A 21,149-nucleotide genomic window follows, 5' to 3' on the forward strand; every position below is an offset into this window, starting at 1 on the left:
CCAGGAATTTTAATTAATTTTCCACTCTTAGCAGCTGAATCTGCGTTAATTTCCCCCTCAAGGACTTTTATAAATTTCATCATTAATAAAATCAGACATTCAATTAGTCCCAAAATCCAGATTGCCAACTGTTTCATAACAGTCCTGGTCTGATTTTCCCTTTTTTATTAGGTTGGGTGAAAAAAAAGTTAAAACTAATTTCATTAATCTAATTGTCATAACTTCGAACCATCTCTTAATTAGTTCAAATTAATATGATTAATCACAATAATGACAAAAACTCATTCAATTACAGGTTTTCAATGGCAAGTGGATGTGTTGGGGGTGATAGGGGCATAAAGGATGAGGGCGGGAAGCAGAGCTGGCTGTGAGAGACGGGATTGGTCGTGATTATTCCGATGACTGACAGGTTATCAATCATGCTGCACTTTTAATAAAGGCTGCTGGAACTTCAGTGGAAGGCCTGGCTCAGTTGTCTTCTTTCTTGTTTTATTTCCTCAAAATTCTTTGGAACACTTTTTATTCCTCCATGAAATATGACCCTTTTTTGAATGACTTGAGCTGCACATTTTAATGAAGAGAGCGGTGTGCATAAAAACAAAAACGGACTCATCCATATGTAAATAAAACGACGACAGTGCACATGCTCATCTCCATCGGCCCATTATTGCAGAAAATTGCATACGTTTAGGCGCCAGAATGATATCACTTTATTTTCATTTGTCTGAGCGTTTGCTAAAGCTGCGGATGAGTCTGCCCTGCTCTCTCGTTTCCTTTCCCTCTCTGCAGACATATGGATCTGAGAGATGCCTGCTGCGTGGCTTTCAATCAGGGCCACCGATCTAACAAAGCAGGGGAGCAGAAGCATGTCACCATTTGTCACGTGCCACTGGGGCACAAGCTGAGCAGCAGGCACACCCTCGGGTGAGTTAGGCCAGGAGGGAGTGCTGCAGCTGCCAGTCTCAGGCAGGTTCCCTCTTGTCTCATGCTGTACCCCTGGGACCAGGGGTACAGCATAGGACCACCCAAATGTCCCCAGTCAGTTTGTCTGGGACTATTTGACCTGTGATCCACCCATCTGGATGGCTGAGATGGCTGCTTAGCTTCCATCACCCTGAGGACCGAGTCTGATCATGAGGAGGCCCATCTGGGGATAGAGATCCCCCCTGGAGAGTCTGAAGACGCCCCTTCACTGTACCTCTCTAGGCTTTTCATGCATGTTACTTCAGACACTGTTGCTTTGATCCACCAGCACAGAGCAGGGGAATTCACCTGCCACCCTAGGTAAAGTCAACCAATGCCTGCTGGAGCGTTAAGCAAAGCATAGCATAGATACATATGTTATGTCTCTGTGACAGTGCTTATCATGCAGCTCAAGGGCTCCCATCCTTTACCCAATGGTTATATCTCACACAGCATTGGATCCATGTCCGATGCATATCTCGGCTGACAGCATAGTTGAAAGCCCGCAGCATGACAGACATGTAAAAGTATACATTGTATGCCCAAGTGCGTTGTACGCTGCAGCTTTTAAGTTCCTATACTCTGCAGTGGCATGTGTTTACCAGTGCATTGTTTGTCGAGCCCGGTGATTAGAGGCTATTGGAAGTGATGCAGAACCAGACAGTGAGCGGTGCCATACTTTCAGGATGCTGTGACCACATGGGGCAGCATATGGAGCTATTTCCTCTCCTCTCTCCAGGACTTTTTAGACATGTCAGTTGGGCCTTAATCATGCATTTTTCTGCATGAGGGGACAACTGGAGTATCTGTGCCGAGCTGGCTCCTGTACCCTGCGGTTCTCCACCAACACAGTCAATCAATAGTGCCCGGCACCATTGTGTACACAACACACAAACACAGACACCAGTGGAGGAAAGTAACTAAGCACATTTTCTCAAGTACTGTACTTAAATACAAATATGAAGTACTTGTACTTTATGTGAGTATTTTCTTTTAATACTGCTTTGTATTTGTAATTCATTACATTCCATATTGTACTTTCTACCACATTGCATTTATCTGACAGCTTTAGGTACTTTAGAAATTAATATTTTTTCATAAAAATAATGAGAAGAGTTTATAAATATTATGGTTTGTTATTTATCAAATTACGTAACAGTTTATAGAAGTACAGCTGCAAGGAAAAGTTGACTCATCAACCAATCGATTTCCAGATGATTAATTGAAAACTTTTCTGATAAAGATTAAATCTCTATCTTTTTCTATTAATTTATCCTTTTTTAATTAATCTTGATTTTTCTATGATTTTGAGTTTTTTGAATGTTTCTTCTTCTCTTTTTTAGTTAAATAATTTTGAGTTTTAGGGTGTGTTTTTTTCTAATTTATTATTATTTTTTTTAGATATTCTGAGTTTTAGTGTGTTTTTTTCCTCTTCCTTTTCAAATAATTTTGAGTTTTTTGGTTGTTTTGTTGTTCTGTTTAAAGATTTTTCTGCATTGTGTACCTTTACTTTGAATACTTTCAGTACATTTTTCTAATTATTTAGTTCTACGTGGGTACCATTTTCATAGCAGGACTTTTACTTGTAATAGAGTATTTTCAAAGGGTGGTATTCATATTTTCACTCAAGTAAAAGATCGAAATATTTCTTCCACCAATGGCAGGGACATACAAAGAGTTTAACTCAGTCCCATTTCAGAGCATGTGCTCATTGTGTCCATTATTCAGGCCAACATGCTTTTGACCATTTCCTTACTGTCATCATGCTTTTTAATTAGAGTGGAGTGGGAACTGGCGAATGGGGGACCATACCTCAATGGTTCAGCCTTTTCATAGACTCAGGGACAAAAGGGGCATTTTTCAAGGTCTAAACCCACCCTCCCCTCATATGCACAGCCATCTCTGAGTCCCCAGCCACCCTTGAGAGGGAAGCACAGCCTTCCATGTGCATAAAGTTGAAATAAACTGCAGTCTGTATTTTCATTGGGGAAAGTGAACCCAATTTACACGCTGCTCCATTGGAGATGAGCACTCTAGCGTACCCTAGCTGGTAATCTTGCCCAGATTCCCCCTTTGTGTCCTGCATTATTGTTGAAATAAATAACCTTTCACTGCAATCAGTGTGGGGATCTTCACTTAAATTATCGCCCCACAGATAGCTCACTCATGATCTGCTTCTATATCCATTAACTATCCGGGAAAGTGATTTATTGGTGAAGGGTAAGAAAAAAGGAATGAGGAGGAAGGCGATGGAGTCAGTTTGGTTAGACAATATTGCCCTCTACTGTTTGCAAAGTGGATTGTTTGACAGAGGGAGCCACTTTGGGAACTGCTGATACAATCTTCAACACTTATGTGCTGATGAAGTTTTGTCTTCCCACCTAAAACCAGATCATGTGAACTGTTAAGCATGACAAATTTTGATTACATTGATCAAACTAAAGGACGGACTTTTCAGACATCTGCAGATTAAAAAAAATAATAATTAAAGGGACAATCAAGCAATAAAAAACAAATCCAGATCTAGAATAAAAGATCAGAAAAGATGATACAATCCTTTGCTGAAGCTACCAAAAACACAGAGTTTAAGTACAGTTCAGATGAAAGTATGGACACAGTGCCCTCTTTTAGCAGCAATCCAAGCCAGGGCTCCAGCACCTAACCCCCCCCCACCCTCCATTCCCTCCTCCGCAGTCCCTCCTTCCCCACACTCCTGTGATGTGTCGTTACACGCTCGGCTGGCTCCTCTTCCATGACAGACTGTTACTTCCTGGAGCGGAAACGCATTTGATTGTTAACATCTGGGCCATTACAATTGCAAACTAGGGCTCTGTACATCAATCAGGAAGTGATTTCAAAACAAAGAGACCGTCCTCCAATCAATCTATTGGGAAGCGGGGGCATTACATGCTCCTGTAATCCCGGCTAATTAGCGGGATAATGGGAATGAGATTTATGAATCTGCTGAGGAGAGTGGAGGTGCGAGGGCACACTCAAATTAGCAGGGATGCACGCCAGCCAGGGCTGCAATAAGGAGGATGTGCTGTTGGTTTTTATCAACTTCTTGCTGCCTGGCCACCTTTGGCTCAGTGTCACTGTGAAGGGAGCGTCACGGGCTAATGTGCAGGCACTGTTACACTACATCAAATCTCTGTGTAAAAGAGGAGTTAAACTTTGTGTTAACATTCACCAGAGGAGCCTTTTCAGTTTCTCTGTTAAACAGCTGGTATATCACAGAAAAGGAATAAAAGTAGAACATCTGAATGACCAAGATCCTCCAAAAACTGCAGACACATTAGATGCATTTTCTATTGTAGATGTTCAGCTTTGATTTCTTTCTTGTCCAATGTTTTACAAACCATGGAGAGCCTTCATCTATATATCAATTTTTTCTCATGGCACCTCTTCTTTCACATTCCACCTACCCAACACATGCACCCTTTACGCCTAAAATAACATCATGGATACTTGTTTGAATTTATTTGAACAAACTAATGAAACAAATAACACTGATATGCAACATATATGAACTAACTTCAAAATCAAATACAGCAACAGAGGGACATTCTGGAGCCGTCAGAAAGAGTGCAGTTTTATGCTATTTAAACAGAACAAATTTACAACGATAAGAAAATAAATAAATAAAGAGGTAAGAGGGAGACTCCAACATCAACATTTGAATACTTGTTTTGTTTTTCATGCCAAAACCAGCCCACACAGACATAGGCATAGATTTTAGGGTGGGCTAAGGGGACATGTCCCCCTTGATATATAGAATGTGTATTTTTACCCCACCCCAATAAAAACATTAAAGTAGCAAAGGGCTTTTATTTTTAAATTTGCTTTTTGGTTTTTGCCTTTATTCAAGTTGGAGTTGAACCCGCGGCCGCTGTCGCAAGGACACAGCCTCTATACATGGGATACCTGCTCTGTCAGGAGAGCTACTGGGCACCACAATGGCCGTTTATTTTGATGAAAACATGTTTCCACCATAAATGGATGCAGAAAAGGCACAATTTTTTATGGGAAATTCAGTGTTTGATGCTCAGATTTCTTGGGATATAACCCCCAAACCTCCATTTCATACATGTTCCCCCCATTGCTGCAAAAAATCTGCACCTTTGTACAAAGATTTGATGTTGTAAAGAGCTAATACTACAGACTGTGAATGAATATGGATATGTGTGCCAAAATTGACCAAAATCTGTTGTATCAAATAATGTCCAGTGAAGAAAATGGTCCATCCTTACAATACCCTGGGGAACTAAAGCACCGACTTCAGGAACCACTGATAAAGAGTTCACTGGTATTATGATCTTAAATGGCATGCAGCCAGGTGCCCCTGCCCTCGCTCTCTTATGCACCTTTCTTTTTTATTTTTTTACAAAGTCAGTTTTCTGTCTTTCCCTTTCTTTTATTTCTTTCTTTTCTTTTTTAGAACCAAAACTTCCCTTTGTTTAGGAAATACATGGATTAAACCATTTTGCACCTTTACGGGGTGTGAGGGTCCCGTAGATTTTATAAAAAGTTCAGTCTTTTGACTGTAATTTATTCCCAAATTTTAATTTCGTCATGGAACTTATTGCTTTGTAATAAAAAAATTGCAAACAAAACTTTACTTCCAGGCTTCTCAAGTGCCCCTCTCCCATTGGGTCCCTGGGCAATCAGTCCTAATCCACCACCACACTGAAACATCCATGCATGCAGCATCCTGTTGGCTTGGTTGTCTGCAGTGCAATTTTTGTGAATAATGGATTCTGGGAGTGACCTGAGAGTTTAGAGTTATATCATCCTATTTTCACTAAACTTTCTTATCTTTCTCCAAAATGCACAAGGCAAAACACCGAAAACAGAGTCTTCTCAATTCATCCCTCTCCCAGAATTATTTATACTGGAGTGAATGGGGGAGAGAGCATGTACACTGGCTGTGTGCCACTGTGTGTGTGTGTGTGTGTGTGTGTGTGTGTGTGTGTGTGTGTGTGTGTGTGTGTGTGTGTGTGAGAGGCATTGCATCCCTGGAGGTGGCTGCCTCGGTGCCACCCCGAAGCCTCTTCCTCCCCAGCGGCCCCAGGCCTGACCTTGCCCGCTGGCGGGGGACATCTCCCATTAAAGCAGCGCATTGTGATAAGGCCATTTCTTTTCCTTCAGCATCCCTTTAATGTCATCCCTGAAATATGAAGTCATTAAGCGATATTAAAACAGTGCTGACAAACTAATTAACAGAAGACATTATACGGGATGGGCTCGATTAATCCGCTTTAATTGCTCTTTTAAATGGGGGCTCCAATTAAAATTAATAAAGATTTACTGGTGATCACACCAAACTACACCAAGAAGTGGTTGTCTGAAGGGCAGCCTAAAGTCAGCGGCCTCCATTCTCAAGTTGCACTCCCTATTGCTCCCTGCGCCCTCCCAGAGTGAGCCTGCCAAAACGCCCGTATCTATGAGCAGGAGATTAAACAGAGGGACTGTCCCAGTGCCCCCAGTCCCACAGCTGCTTTTGTTTCCACCTCAGGGGTGTTTGATCCTGCCTTTGTCTCTCCAGGACCCTGCTAAAGAGACATTTGCTCATTTTCTCATTAATATCACATCACACGTTGACTGTGCACAATCAGCCATGCTTTTTTTTTCAACCCACAAATGTATAAAATAGGATGTTGACAATTAGAAAAGATTTCACACGGTCCGTCTCCCTGAAGAGAGCAGCGTTGAAGAGTCCCTTAACAGCGTCTCACTTTCTACACAGAGACAAGTGCACCCCTGTGTGGAGACTTTTGCTCACAACAGTATTTCAAGCTGCATATTCAAAGGCTTAACTCTTTGAAATATGAGCAAATTGCCTTGATTTCTTTCAGAAACATGGAAAGGAGGTAATGAGTAACTTAACAAGAAATGACCCCAAAATAAGCCAGAATTCCATTAAAAAAAAGTTGCAACCAAAAAAAAGTGAATGAAAAGTAAAAAGTACAAAAACAGAAAAGGACCTGAAAAAAGTGAAATAATAATATTTTACTGTGACCTAATTTATATATATATATATATATATATATATATATATATATATATATATATATATATATATATATATATATATATATATATATATATATATATATTTATAGCTTTTTATAGCAAATTGCTGCTCACCTTTTTTCCATGATTTTGAAAGGAATCCCATTTCAAAGGTTAAAATAGTTTTAAAGGCATCTGATTGCTGTGCAAGAAAACTGATGTCTACCCAAGTGTTAAAATGGATAAAAAAAAAGTAAAATTATTGAGTAGTTTTAATTTATAAGCGTATTAATGATTGGAGAAAATGTTAAAAGCTATGTATATACATCAAAAGTATCACACTTGCACTGTGAGAGATGAATCAGTTGAGGCTGGGGCGAGCTGAGCTCTGTATATTACAGCAGAAATTCACTAGATGATGCTGTTACTCTTTTCTGCTCATCATCAGGAACTGAGAGATTAATGTAAAATCTCTTTATTTTGTCTCTTTCAGTGTGAGACTGAAAAAACAGCTTCATTAAAACTTGTATTTTTTTTTTAATAAATATGCCTTTCTACTGGGTTAAACGCATAACAAAGCAGTGTTTTTGTTTGAATTTTATGACCTCCTGTCGCCTTTTTGCTTTCCATTTCATCTTCATTACAGAGCACGTTGCGTTTTATCTGAGCCTCTCTAACCCAGAACATAATTTCATATCGCGCTGTTTAAGTTGAAGCCTTGTCAGCCAGAGGCAGTTACTAACAAACTGGAGGTATTTTCTTTGTTTTCTTTCATTATATCAGGGGTTACCAAGTCTTGTTCAGAAAATGTTACACAACAAATTAATTTGAGCGGAGCACTTTGGTTTCAACCAGAGGCATTTTAATTGAGTTGAGAATGTAAATCAATTTACTGAAGAAGACAGATCTAATTGAAAAGAAATATCTATTAAAAGATTAGTGAGGTTTATTGTCTCCAGTCTTTGTCATCAGCCAATTCAACTAATGTTTTAATTTCCTTAATGTTATCATTTCTGATGTAATTGGTGCTTGGGTGCCTAATTGGTTTTCCTATTAAATATTTGGTTTTGTGCTCTGACAAATGTAATCTCACACAGTGACAAGAAACTGTTTATAGAGGTGTTCCATGCTGCTGTGCATCTTTTATTTCAACGGCACCTTGGTGCCTTTTTTTTGTTAAAGTTTAAGGGATAGAATTACCCCTAAAATGTTCAAAATTAGCACTGATGTGCTAAATACTTAAAAATGATGTTCATTCAGAGTGAAATCTACAATTAAATTCATCACATTTAATTCAATGCTTTGATTTTTTTTTCTGTTGATACTAAGCCCAAGGCATCCAAAATAGCTCATCTGTGATTTTTGTGACATCACCATACTTGTGTGTGCATGTGTGTTTGTGATCGGCGTGCTCTGAGTGGATGCCTGGAAGAAAGAGTCAACGGGTTTGTGGAATTTTGCTTCGGTGGCACAACTGTGATATGAGGTCACCTCGGGCGTTAGTCATTAGGAGGGAATGCATTGTGGCTGTTTTTAAGACATGGCGGTTGTCCGCATCCGCACGGGCCACACAATGAATGCAGGCCTTAGAAAGTTGACTTGAATTGGCTTCGGTGAACAATGTGAACAGCATAGTTTGGGGGACATTTAACAGCTGGCTGCTGGACGTGGATTAGAGGCACCTTAGGGGCTCGGCGCTGGCTCGTAGTATTTTTACAGGGAGAGTTAAACATAAAAAAACAAAGCATTTACCTGTTGTGTCTTCTTTAAAATATGTTAATTTGATTATTATTACCAAACAAAATCACAACACAGCACAAGTTTTTATATTATAATTTAGTGCATCTTTAATTTCAATTATCATCCAGTACAATGTCTTTGAATGAAATATCTGAAAATGATTGTACTTTACATGATCTTTATACAAACCCATAAGTCACTTGCATTATTTTCACATGCACATTCTGTCAAGCTAAAACATAATTATAGAACATTTTGCAACATACAGCAAATGTACATTTACACAACACGCACAGCACACACGTGAAATGAATTAAAAGCAAACTAATACTGACGGTAATTGCCAAAAAAAAACAACTTCCAGTTCAGCTAAATCAGGCTACACTATAGTTTCATAATGATAACACTTTGTAAACGTTTTTACACACCTACAAACTCAGTAGCTCTAAATACTGAGGCAGATAATACAAGTAAACACTAAACGATAGAATAAACCACAAGAGCATTAATATTTATCAATAAATGCTTGTAGGTGAAAGTAGAACATAAAGCATTTCAGACTATAGATAGCTTATTAATATTTAAAATGATGTGTCTGTGTGTGTTTTTACAGATCTACAAAATGGTTAATTACCCAACATCTACATTTCACCTCACTAAAATGCACTACAAGAAAGGATGAAATAATACTGTCAAGTGACTCATTCCTTCACTGTTATAATTCCTCACTTCAGCCTATAAATAAGAAGATGTCTTGAACTCCTCGGGGACGTCACTGTCCAGTTTGCAGATCACCTTGTATATGGCCTTTTTCCAGGAGGGGTCTGAATCTTTGGCTGCGGAGATGGCGCTGTAAAACTCGTGCAAGGTGATCTCTGCAACCTCCAGGAATCTGTCAGGAACCTGTAAAAGAACACAAAAGTGGAAACTCATAGTCAGTCAACTTAAAACCATACTCTAATCATGAAAAAAAGTACATCATGTAATGTTGTGTTGCAAGCATACTGAGCAATTTGTCTTCAGATTTCTCAAAGTCGAAAAACATATGAAACGAAGACCTGTAGCGCAATTCTTCAAACACTCAAACTGATGAAAGGGAGCTCATCTCTTTGTTCTCTGTGCACACACACAATAAATGCAATGCTGCAATCATTAGCTTTCATTTAGAGGCCTCTTTGATTAGCTAGTCTTGTTTTCTTGAACCTAAACTAACCACTGGGATTCTACCCAGCGCTGTCAGGGTCAGTCAACAAAGCGTGATTATGAATCCCACCAAGAATATGGGAGACGCTAAAGATTAGAAATGACTTTGTTTCAGACTTGAGATGCTTAGGTTTACGTCAACTACATAATCATAACTTTAGTTTTAAACTCTGATAAAACCAAATGGATGCTGATAACCAAAGCTAATTATACAGAATCTTTTAATATTCTTTCCACGAATGGCATTTCTGCAGAGAGAGTAGCACAGTAAAAATACCTTTGTATCTGGCTGGATGATAAGATTAATTTTAAGCACCATACTGACATCCTGACTAATAAACTGAGAACAATAAATGGCTTTTTATACAGAAATAAGAATTATTCCCCCTTTTAAGTAGGAAAAAAATGGTTGAATCAGTTTTTTTTATATCTGTTTTGGATCATGGGGATGTCATATATGAGATAAAAGCTGCTCCCTCTAAATTAAAATCACTGGATGCTGTATACCACTCAGCCCAAAGGTTCATAACTGGTGATGCTTACAGCACCCATCACTGCAATCTTTGTCAGAAAGCTTAGAAACAGATGCTTCCACCCAATATTTCATCTTTTTTAGCTCTGAACTCAAATAATCTTGGTATTTGGTCACAGAATAGCTTGTTGCTCCACATTCCCTTAATCAGAACTGAAGTAGGAAAAATGTCATTCTCTTACAGCACACCTTATACACTGAATAATCTGCAAAAGAGCGTAGACACTCTTCAACCATTATGGCTGTTTAAATGCCTTCTGTTAGATCTTGTTCTACTGAGTCTAAATGTTTTTAATTATACCTCTACACCATAACATGTTAATCATCCTGTATTCTTATTTTTAGCTATTATATGTTGCTATTATTGTTTGTAGTTTGATTTTATTTCTGTTTAAACTGTTTTTTATTTCCTTGATTGTTCTTAATGTCTTTGGTCACGCTCTGCATCACTGTAAATGAGGGTCTCCCTCAATTGAATTTCCGAGTGAATGAGGTATAGATAAACATTTAGTGATGTTAAAGTTAGGGTGAGACTGGGGTGGGACCTGCAGGATCCATAAAAACATGTCAGATGCAAGGGATGCTGGGAGAAACCCGCCCTGCAGCCCTTGTTTCCCATCCACTGGCCAGTTAACACAACAGTTGTCGGCATAAGTTATTTTTCTTTCCCTTCATCTCCTGACACAAAAGCATCCCTGGGAAAGGAATGTCTTGGTCCCAAGGTAAAGAAAACGGTCCCGTCCCTTTCCCACCAAACGGCCTTCTCCCTCGGAATCCACAGCGTCTTTCTCAGCATTCCGCATCAGTAGCAATCTCAGTCTCGCTCAGGCGTACTGGTCCTCTAATCCTGAGTTGTTTTAGTGGGATTTTGCGGCTTCCTCTTCCCACAGTTTGATAAAGCATCACTCTGGAGTTTAGATAATGGCTGTAAAGGCTGGCCAGCCACAGGTGCAGTGTGACACACAGGTCAGCTGACAGGAGGGCGCATACTTCAGCAGGTTAGTAACTGCTGTAAAGATGTGTCAACTCCAATGCTTTAAAAGAATATTCGGGCATTCTGGCACGGTTAGATGAAAAGAGTGATGCCACTCTCACGTCTGCCTGCAGCTGGTTAGCTTAGCTTAGCAGAAAGACTGGAAACAGCTAGTGTGGCTTTGTCTGAAAGTAACAAAATCTACCTAACAGCATCTCTAGAGCTCCCTTAGTCACACATCGAACCTCATTTGTTTAGTCCGTGCAAAAAAGCCGGCCCTGCACATTAAGCAAATTGCTTAAGACCCCCTGGTCTAGATTGTTTTTTAACTCTTTGAAAGCTGGAGTGACATCACTTTTCTTGTGCTGCTTTCAGATGCCTTTCACAACCTGTGATCAAACCCTGATCAAATTGCTGCAATTTCTTTTAAAAACATGTTGAAAAAGGCAGGGAGAAACTTTGTAATAAATGTTCCAAAAAAAACAACAACAACAAAATATGACATGGTATTAAGGGGGTTCTACAGGTGCTGAAATTGGTAACTTTCAGACAGAGCATGCCTAGCTGTTTCCCACTGTTTCCAGTCTTTATGCTAAGCTAAGCTAACTGGCTGCTGCTTCATATTGAACTGACAGAAACAAGAGTGGTATCAATGCAATCTAACTGTCCACCAAATGGTGAAAAAGCATTCCTCCCAGAAATATCAAAGTTTTGCTTTAAGATATAGTCTGACCAACATTTTTCCTCTTCTTAGATGAAAGAACGATATTGTTGGTGGATTAACCTATGAAGCAGAAATGAACAAAACTGGACTTCCAACTAAACCTCCTTTATCTGTCCCACAGTGTGCGCACAGATTGAGAGCAGTTTCACGTTTGGCAAAACATCATGAGCAAAACTCAGCTAGAATTATCTCGATGCAGCCAATACACTTTGCAACATAAAAGAGGAATGACTAATGAGTGACACTTACGTGGAAGTCATTGGCTTTATTGTAGTGCATGTTCAGTGCCCGGAACAGCTCTGAGTCCCTGCTAACTGTAATGTCTTTGACATCATTGATGCCGTCAACGATGGCCTGGCGGGCAAACTTCTCCATCTGGATGTAGTAGAACTCCCTGAAGTTACTGAACCACTTGATCAGCTGAGAGGTGATGCAGCGGTTGAACTGAGAATGCAGAGAGCAAAAAAAATGTCACTTAATGTCATCTGTAAGTATACAGCAGAAGATTTAAGGGATTTTCCTGCATACAAATGTCCTTTATTGACAATAATCTGGGAAGCTGATGTGTCTTTGAGTAAAACAATGAATCCACAGCAGCTCCAGAAATGCTTTTCTGATCTTTGTGCTCTCTGTGAGGAAAGCAAATTAAAGCATCTGCTTTAATTGTCTTTTTTGGGATAAATAAAAATTTAACCGTGTGAAACCTGGATCAACATCTCTTTTCTTGTGCTGTGCTCAGACGTCTTCTACAAGTATTTAAACCTTTGTATTAAATGAGCTAATTGGTTTGATTTTTTTAAACATGTCTGTGAGCAACTTGGCAAGACATTTCCAGCAAATTAAAAAAAATAGAAGATTTAGAAATAGTTTTTTAACACAGGAAAAAATGTCAAAAAACTATATTTCTAATGATCATATTTATATATTTAAAGTTTTTTTTTACAGAATTATTCCAAATTTTAAGCACCTTTTTTTCAGATTGTTTTCTTATTTTTTTGTTTTGTTTTGTTTTGTTTTACATTCCCTTCTTTTGTTTGTTTTGTTTGGTTGGATTTTTTTGTCTGTTTGGTTGGTTGGTTGTTGTTAATTTTCAGGTAATTTTCTTGTACTTTTTACTAATTTCTTGCTCATTTTGGGGTCATTTCATCTCAACTTGCTCATTGCCTTCTATCCATTTTTTGAAAGAAATCAAACCAATTTACTCAGGTTTCAAAGGATTAGGAATTAAATCCTTGCATTCAGAAATGTAAAAAAAATAAATTAATCTTCATGCTTTTCAATTAAAAGTCAAATGGCCATCTGAAGCTTTGGCATTAGCCTCCCTCTCCATAATTGGCTGAAAATCTGCATTTAGTACCTGTAGGGCAAAATGCCACCAAATGGTCTGTCACTCTACGCGACATTAATTGCTCTGAGCTTTTCCCACCAATGTCTGGGGTGAAAAAACATCTGTCAGGGCTCTGTATTTCTAAACTCAGTCTTGACATTAGTCTTGTTATTCTATCTCCTCATCCAGAAAGACAGAAAAAAATGCCTAAGGGCTGGGCAGGCATCAAAGACGCTTCTTCTCTCTGGTGTGGTGGGTGAGAAAGCGGCAGCATAAGGACAGAAGGAAGCTTCCCTCTCATTGACTCGGGCTGATAGGATGGAATCAGACACTGGGATTAGGTGCTCTTTTGTTCAGTGCCACTTCCCACCACTGGATTGTAAGCAAGGAGGAGACGTTCGCAGGGCTGCAGCAACAGCATCCTCCCCCCTGACCCCGGGGGTCAGAGCAGATTGAGAGGCAGGGGCCCGCACTGGCTCCGAGATCCAGTGGAGAGATGTGGAAGGAGAGAAGATAGGAGAGAAGATGCAAGAGAAACTCAAGAAAATTGCAAGGCAAGGCAGGAGAGAGAGCATGAGCGGGAGCTTGTTACACAAGCAGGAAGGATGTGCTATTCATGTTAGAAAAGACTAAAAAGAAGAGATATATAGGATGAATGGGAAGAAATCACAACAGGATAAGGAGACAAGAGAGAAGACAAAAAGAGGACATAGAAGAGCCGTGACACGAGCCCAAGGCCAAAATACACAGGATGTTGTGTTTAGGGCCAGCTCATCACCGCTTGCGCTGCCGCACAAGTCTCTAATACCAACTCTGTGTTGACACTCAATAGCAATGCCTTGCCTACAGAGTCCTTTGTCACTCCATTTGCTGACTGGAGTGGCTTTTTTAAAGAGAGAATGCCCCTGTATCTCCCTCTGCCCCCAGGACATACTAGCAGCTCAGTGGCTTTGTTATTTAAACCCTCTGCGTTTTTGTTTCTCTCCTCCGACACACTGCTGATTTTTCTGTCCCGAACACACAGTGACAAGTAGATACCGGGGAGTTAAACAGCAGGACAAACAATCCTGCAGGCTGTTCGACACATTAAATAAAAAGTTAGAATTTTTTTTAATGTGTAAAAACAAAATTACCTTGACATCAGGGAAGAAGGTTTTCAGCACGTTGGAGCTGGGGTAGCGGGTGTAGAAGAACATTAGTTTTGCCTTCTTCAGATGGCTTGGGGTGAGACCCTCCTGGATGTTCACATTTACGTTAAGGCAGAAAAGCAGACAATTAAACACAACACACAGCATACAGTGCCGCGCAAAGTGATAGCAGGCCAGAGTATTGTGTTGCCTCAATCTTCAGCTAAATTGAATTTCCCTAAAGAACAGCTTGGCATTAAGCAGGGAGTCAATAATGACCCTAACATGTGCTTATTGGCAAAACAGAATTACGAATTAGATTAGGGATTTTTAATTAGAGAGCGGAGCACTTCATGCCTGGCAGTTAAGACAGCTTGTTTTGAAATGTTTGGAAAAAAAGAGCTGATTTTCAGATATAATTAAGTTGGTTTAAAGACAGCATATGTTATTTTTTTTCACTTAAAAGAAATATAACAAAAAAGCAAAAATTAGCAAAAATTTCAAATTTGGCAAAATGTGGGGGAAAAAATAAGTTACATGACATTTTTTTAATTTGTTTTGTAAAGAACATGTGGAAGACAATAATTGTAAATAATAACAAATAATGTAAAATATGCTTAACATATCTTACAACATATATTTCCTTTGTTTACAATACTAATAAATTCAATACCTTCTCAAGTTTCCCCCCTATGGCAATGAAGATGCACAGGAGCATTTCCTCTGTAGTTCACCACCACGCCTTAGGTCATAATATTTCCTTATCAGGTCACCACGCCATACATTTATTAGGGAACCCTACCTTTGAAATACGGAAGTTTGGATGAAAGATTTATGTGGCATTGTTCAAAGAGAAGCAGAGCTCTTTGCTCTGTAAAGATAGAGCGAATCCTGAGAGGCAGCACATAATATTCCTCTCTAATGCCTTTGCGACAAGAGGATCAACAAACTATTTTAGGATTATTTACTTCATACTGAGGGATAATAAAGAAATTATTTGAATAAACTTAGGCAAAGAATGTTGAAATGTAGATATTATTCAAATAATAGTGTCTGCAAAAACATTTTTTTAATGAATTAAAGAACACATTTTCCCTGAATAGAAAAACTTATCACAGAGGGATTTTCTCTGAGATCCTATGAGGCTAAAAAACAGTTATCTTGCACTCCATTTCAATCGTGTACTACTGACAAAGGTATCCAACAACAAATGCTCAAGACAAGAGCTCAAGTGTTATGGTTGGGAGGCACTTTTGGTTTCCACCAGCACTCAGATGTGACCTTTTAGATGCACCCCTATCACTCTGATGATGGAGAAATAGATCCTGCACCTTTTCAAGTCTGGAAAAAACGACGCTTCCTGAAACAGAAACCGATGCTTTCTCTGCCTTTGAAAAATTGGCTTTTGTTCCTGGCAATTCTTATCAAAGCCTTGTATTCCTTTTTATTTGTCTTTTTCAAAACTTAAAGTCATTACTCTGCTCAGATTAAAGAAGACGCTATAATTTTCTATGGGGTTAGCAAGATCAAAGAAAAAATTCTCCTTGAAGTTTGTTACTGGAACTGCCCATGCTGCAATGAACCTCAACCAGCCATTGTTCAAATGCAGGAGCTGGAATATAGGGAGTTTGTATAAAATAAAAAGGTAAATACAGAATATATAAGATATTATCAAACATACCTTGCTGTAAGGGGAATAGTAACATGACGTCGAGGTTTTCACTGCAAATTTGTGCAAGTGGATATTTTTAAGTCCTGAGTAATTAAATGCATAATAAAATGTATGCATCCTATAAAAGCTGTTTTATATTTACACAAAAAAAATCATGTTTTTTTTGCATCACTGCACTTGTATAAAAACACACATCTGCCTATTTCTTCAATTTTTTATCATCATCATTTAACAATAAAGTTCTAAATCCTGCATCAGGTAAAGGCAAAAAAGCAAAGCTGCTAAGCATTTCTTTTATGTGAAAGGATATGTTGAGTGACATGTAGGGGTTTCGTTCAGCCATGCTCTGCAGTTCACCGCACTCGATCTTGACGTGAGGGAGACACAGATTGTCGACCGTCACTGCCCCCAAGGCAGAGGGACGGGGGTGGTGGCCAAGGTGGCTGGAGGTCACCTTGGACCTCATGGCGATGGTGTCCCAGGGCAGGTCCACTGAATCTGGGGAGGTCCTGTCCATCGATGGGGGCATGCAAGGGAGACCCCCGAAGTTGGAATGGGGCCCATACTTAAGGAGGTGCTCTAGGATCTGACTGTCATGCAGAGGGGTGCTGTAATTGAACTGAAATGGTGTCTGGTGCACAGGATAGGGCCTCTTCACTGTCGGGGTGCTCAGAGGGGGCACAGCTGGCTTGCGGACCACCAGTGACAGCGCCTCTGTCTGGTCCTGAGGGCTTTGAGCCTCGGAGCTTTCATAATACTCCAAAGAGCGGGGTTTCACTGCGGCCTCCTCGGCCTGGGGCTGTTCCTGGGCGGAGCCGGCCTGCTGACTCTTCCTGTCTGCACCCACGCTGATCTCTGGAGATGAGCACATGCGCTGCTGAGGGGACAGGTCCAGCCCTGTGGAGGACACCTTCTTGAACACCCTGTCCACACAGTCATTCACGGCCCTGGAGAGCTCCTGCTTCAGAGTCTCCTGCAGGTTCTGACTTTCTCTCTGGTGCACCAGATAACCAACTACTTTCATTCGGTCCTTACACTCTGCACTCACTCTGCTGTTCTTCCTTTCAAAGTCATCTTCAGCGCTTACGTAGAGTGACTCTGTGCTTTCTCCCAGGGTGTCGTGCTCAACTTCGGTCTCATCTCTGTCATTGTGTTCGGGGTCTTCCTGATTGTATACTTGAAGGAACTTTTCCTGGAGCTGACGCAGCAGCCTCTGCATGCTGTGGAGCTGCTCTTTCAGCTTGTGACACTCCTCGTCTTTGGTGTTGCAGTTATCAGTATTGCTGCTTGCTGATCTTCTGGTTGCCGGTCCTCCAACACTGTGTTCCTGATGCTGAGGCAGCCGCTGCTTACGTTTGTTCTCTCTGTACGCCTCTCTGGCCTCTCTGGTGTCTCTGGCATCTGTGTCAGACTTCTCACTGTCTCCATGCTGCCTGCTGTTGGGAGAGCCTGCCATGACCCTGATAATGTTCTCCACTCTGGCCCTCTTGGCCTGCATGTGGTCAGTGATGGGATGCTCCCCCTCTGGGCTGGCTCCTGTAGAAACGTGACCACTGGGAGAGGAAGCTTCCACCGTGCTGTCCTTCGAGGAGACACTGCACTGGTCCTCCTGGCCAGAGTCAGCTGCAGTGGTGCTGGAAAGGTAGAAATGGCTTTCATCTAGTGTCCTCTTGTTGTGGATTGTCTTGCGGAGGAGCTGGGAGATGATGGATCCGCTGGAGTATGAGGCCAGAGGCTCGTCATACATGTTTCTACGGAAGCAAGGCAGCATGACATCAGGTTTGTCGTCCTCCAGGCAGCCTTCACTGGAGCTGTGCATGTTCTGGTCGGGAAGACTGAGGTTCATGCTCACTGAGAAAACTGGCTTCGGCTGCACACGTTGCACAATCAGTTACGTGAAATTCAAGAATCTGAAAGCACAGAATAAAAACAAACAAAGTTAAAATAACTAATAATAACACATATTTCAAAATATGATAATAATGTAAAGCCCTTTAATGTTTTTGTTATCCTGTTTCATTTTTTATACAGCTCATTGCATCTTTTACAATTTAAAGTAAAATAGAAATATCTCTCTCTCTGTCTATTATTGCATTTAAATAAACAGTTATGAAAACATGCAATGTCACTTTATGTTTTACTTGGCAAATATATTTTAAAGCCATTTGCAAAGCAATCAGATTTATCTTATAGATAGACCTTCACAGGTAATTCTGTCATTTTGTTTGGAAAACCTGAAATTACATTTGTGATTGCAAAATGTCTCGATTAAAAGCAAATGTAGAATTGCAGTTACATATTATATACAATCAAAGCACCCTATATTATTGGCAAGATCCTCAGTTCTGTAGAATAAAAAAGAAGATGAAGAAGAAATCCTTGATCTTAAGCAATAACGGAGTGCGCTTCTTTGTGTCATTTCATCTTAGGGGTTGTAATAATGGATAACACAAAGGATAAAAAGAACAACTCTAATATATCATGCCCAGCTTCTGAAAGACATAGACCACGCAACAGCTCTGTGTATACATTATTTACAAAAGAAAAATATCATGAAAACCTCTTCATTTTTCTCTGATTTTCATCTTAAGGAATGATCAAGAGATGATCTTCGGTGGAAAAAAGCAAAAAGTTCAAAATCCCTAAATCTGTTGTCACAGGCTTCATTCTTTTAAGGTGTTTATTTTAGAATATTTTTAGTTCTGTAACATGTTAACTCACACAATGGGCTTTGTTGAATCAATTACAAATACGTCTGTACATACGAATGAACAGATAAAAAGAGCAGTTTCTATCTTTTATGTCTACATTCGACAATAAATTCTGTTTCAGCACCGTTTATGTTTCACTTTCTTATTGTAATATGATTTAACATTCTGCCAGAAAGACCTTACTCCTGTAGTAGAATATGTAAAAACGAGCAGACTCACTTATCCCAAAAAGCAAAGTTTGACATAATTTAATTCTTCTATTATTTGTGAGAAAGCAATTTCTCCACTTACACCTACAACTGATACTGCCTACTGAACATAACGGTTACAATCAATTTTCACATTTTTTGTAACATAATAAATAATTTATATATGAAACTTTACAAATTATACATAATCTAAATGTGCAAACTTTTTTTTGAAGTTATAAAGACTGAAACTTTCACTTAATAGTCTTAAACAACTCAATTAGACACTCACCAAACGTTATTATAGTTGTCAGCTGTCTTGTAAAAGCATGCATGAGTGTGTCAAAAAGCACTTCTCGTGAAAAACCACCAAACTGAGGTGCACGCAGTTGCACTTGCACTTTGTCACACTCCTACAGAGCTGCAGTTTTAACCATGGTTCACAGACACAGAGTGAGCGGCGGTGTTGGGACCTTACCTGTTGCGCCGGGACGTGCTGCCGTGCTGATGGCCTGCGCACACTGCGAGTTGGGCAGCAGGAGAGACGAGGAATCAGGCAGAGCTGGGGCGTGGCCATGTGAAAGCAATGAGGTGGTACATCACCCACATAATGTCAAGAGGAGGAAAGTGTTTGCAAGGTGCTGAAATGATACTTATAATGGTTAAAAAGTGGGTTTCACGACTAAAGGATTAAAGCCTACTGAGTTACCAAAAATAACAATGGCTAAGGCTACTTGGAAATATGCGTGCTATTAATATTCAGAGAGAAATAATGATGATTCATCTGTAACTGGAAAATGTATGTATGCATATGTAAATATGATTAAGGCATAGGCGTACATTTTGGGAAGAACGCGGTGGACACGTCCCTCCTCAATATTTAAAACATGTACAGTAAAAACATAAAAGTAGCTAGCAGAAGACTTTTTACTTTGATGTGATTAAAGATTCTTGCACACTATAATTGATGCAGAAAAAGCACAATTTCGTGCATAAAAATCAGCTGAATAGAGAAAATTAAGAAGTTTCCCTGCCATTTCATATGTGCCACTACCAATGTTGAAACGAAACCTACACCCTTGGATGTAAGCATATATAAATTAATATAAAATACTCTATTGCACTTCTTAAATCAGTGAATAATTTTATTTGTCTCCAAATTAGCCTAATAATTGGTGGCCCTCGAGTGAAACAGACAGGATTAACCACAAAGCACACCAAAACACAAAGAAGAAAAGAGTGAAAAGTAAAGGAGCCAACACATGCTTAATGCCATATTTTGTGAATTAAAAAATCCTTTGCTATAGCCTATATTCCCTTATTCTCTCATATCTTTAAAGTTATAGGCTTAGCCCGGACTTCAGTGTTTTGTTTTGGTTTTTTTTTAAACATTTTTAATGAACGTGATTCCTTTTTCCTTTTTTTTACTTTTCAGATTAATTATGAATTATGATGAGAAAGATATTAGTACTTGGAGGAATTAGAATTAATTGAGGACAGAACATTTTACAAATGCCATTATCAAAAATATAGATATATTTCAATAGAGTTGTAAAACTAGTTAAATGTATGTGATTATGTTAACAGCTGCAGAATGTAAAAAAAAAAAACCAAACATATACTCAAGTAACAGAATGACAGATTATTATTTCTAGGGCTTTATCATTACTAGCCGTATTCTCGTTTTTGGAAGAAAAAAAACGTGTGTGTGTATATATATATATATATATATATATATATATATATATATATATATATATATATATATATATATATATATTTAGATCATGTTTCTATATCATGTTATCTTATGCTCTCTTATATTTATTATCTTATATCTATTTATCTTTGCACAATATTTATACTGTAATGTGATTTGTAGATCTCAGTAGCCAGTGGTTACAGGAGGAGTACAGGAGGTCAGAGGGGACCTCAGTGAGGACTCCCCCTCCTCCCCCCCCTGTGCTCGGAGCACTT

The 21,149-nt window shown here is 39.4% G+C and overlaps 1 protein-coding gene across 2 annotated transcripts; it reads right to left on the minus strand.

Moving 5' to 3' along the window:
• Positions 1-8,802: 8,802 nt before the first annotated feature.
• prox2 (prospero homeobox 2) lies at positions 8,803-19,803 on the minus strand. Of its 2 annotated transcripts, none has more exons than XM_088087780.1 (5): positions 19,651-19,803; positions 16,582-18,183; positions 14,608-14,713; positions 12,397-12,591; positions 8,803-9,618 (listed from the first exon to the last, which is right to left on the minus strand). In XM_088087780.1, the coding sequence occupies exons 2-5, from the start codon at positions 18,117-18,119 to the stop codon at positions 9,451-9,453; spliced, it is 2,007 nt and encodes a 668-aa protein (XP_087943906.1). In that variant the 5' UTR covers positions 18,120-18,183; positions 19,651-19,803; the 3' UTR covers positions 8,803-9,450. The 2 variants fall into 2 exon arrangements, with proteins under 2 accessions (XP_087943906.1, XP_087943907.1); XM_088087781.1 differs by lacking the exon at positions 19,651-19,803 and adding an exon at positions 19,465-19,600.
• Between the last annotated feature and the right edge of the window lie 1,346 nt (positions 19,804-21,149).

The sequence above is a fragment of the Plectropomus leopardus genome, chromosome 14 (assembly GCF_026936395.1).
Source record: "Plectropomus leopardus strain MGB_pleo_1.0 chromosome 14, ASM2693639v1, whole genome shotgun sequence".
Taxonomy (NCBI): domain Eukaryota; kingdom Metazoa; phylum Chordata; class Actinopteri; order Perciformes; family Serranidae; genus Plectropomus; species Plectropomus leopardus.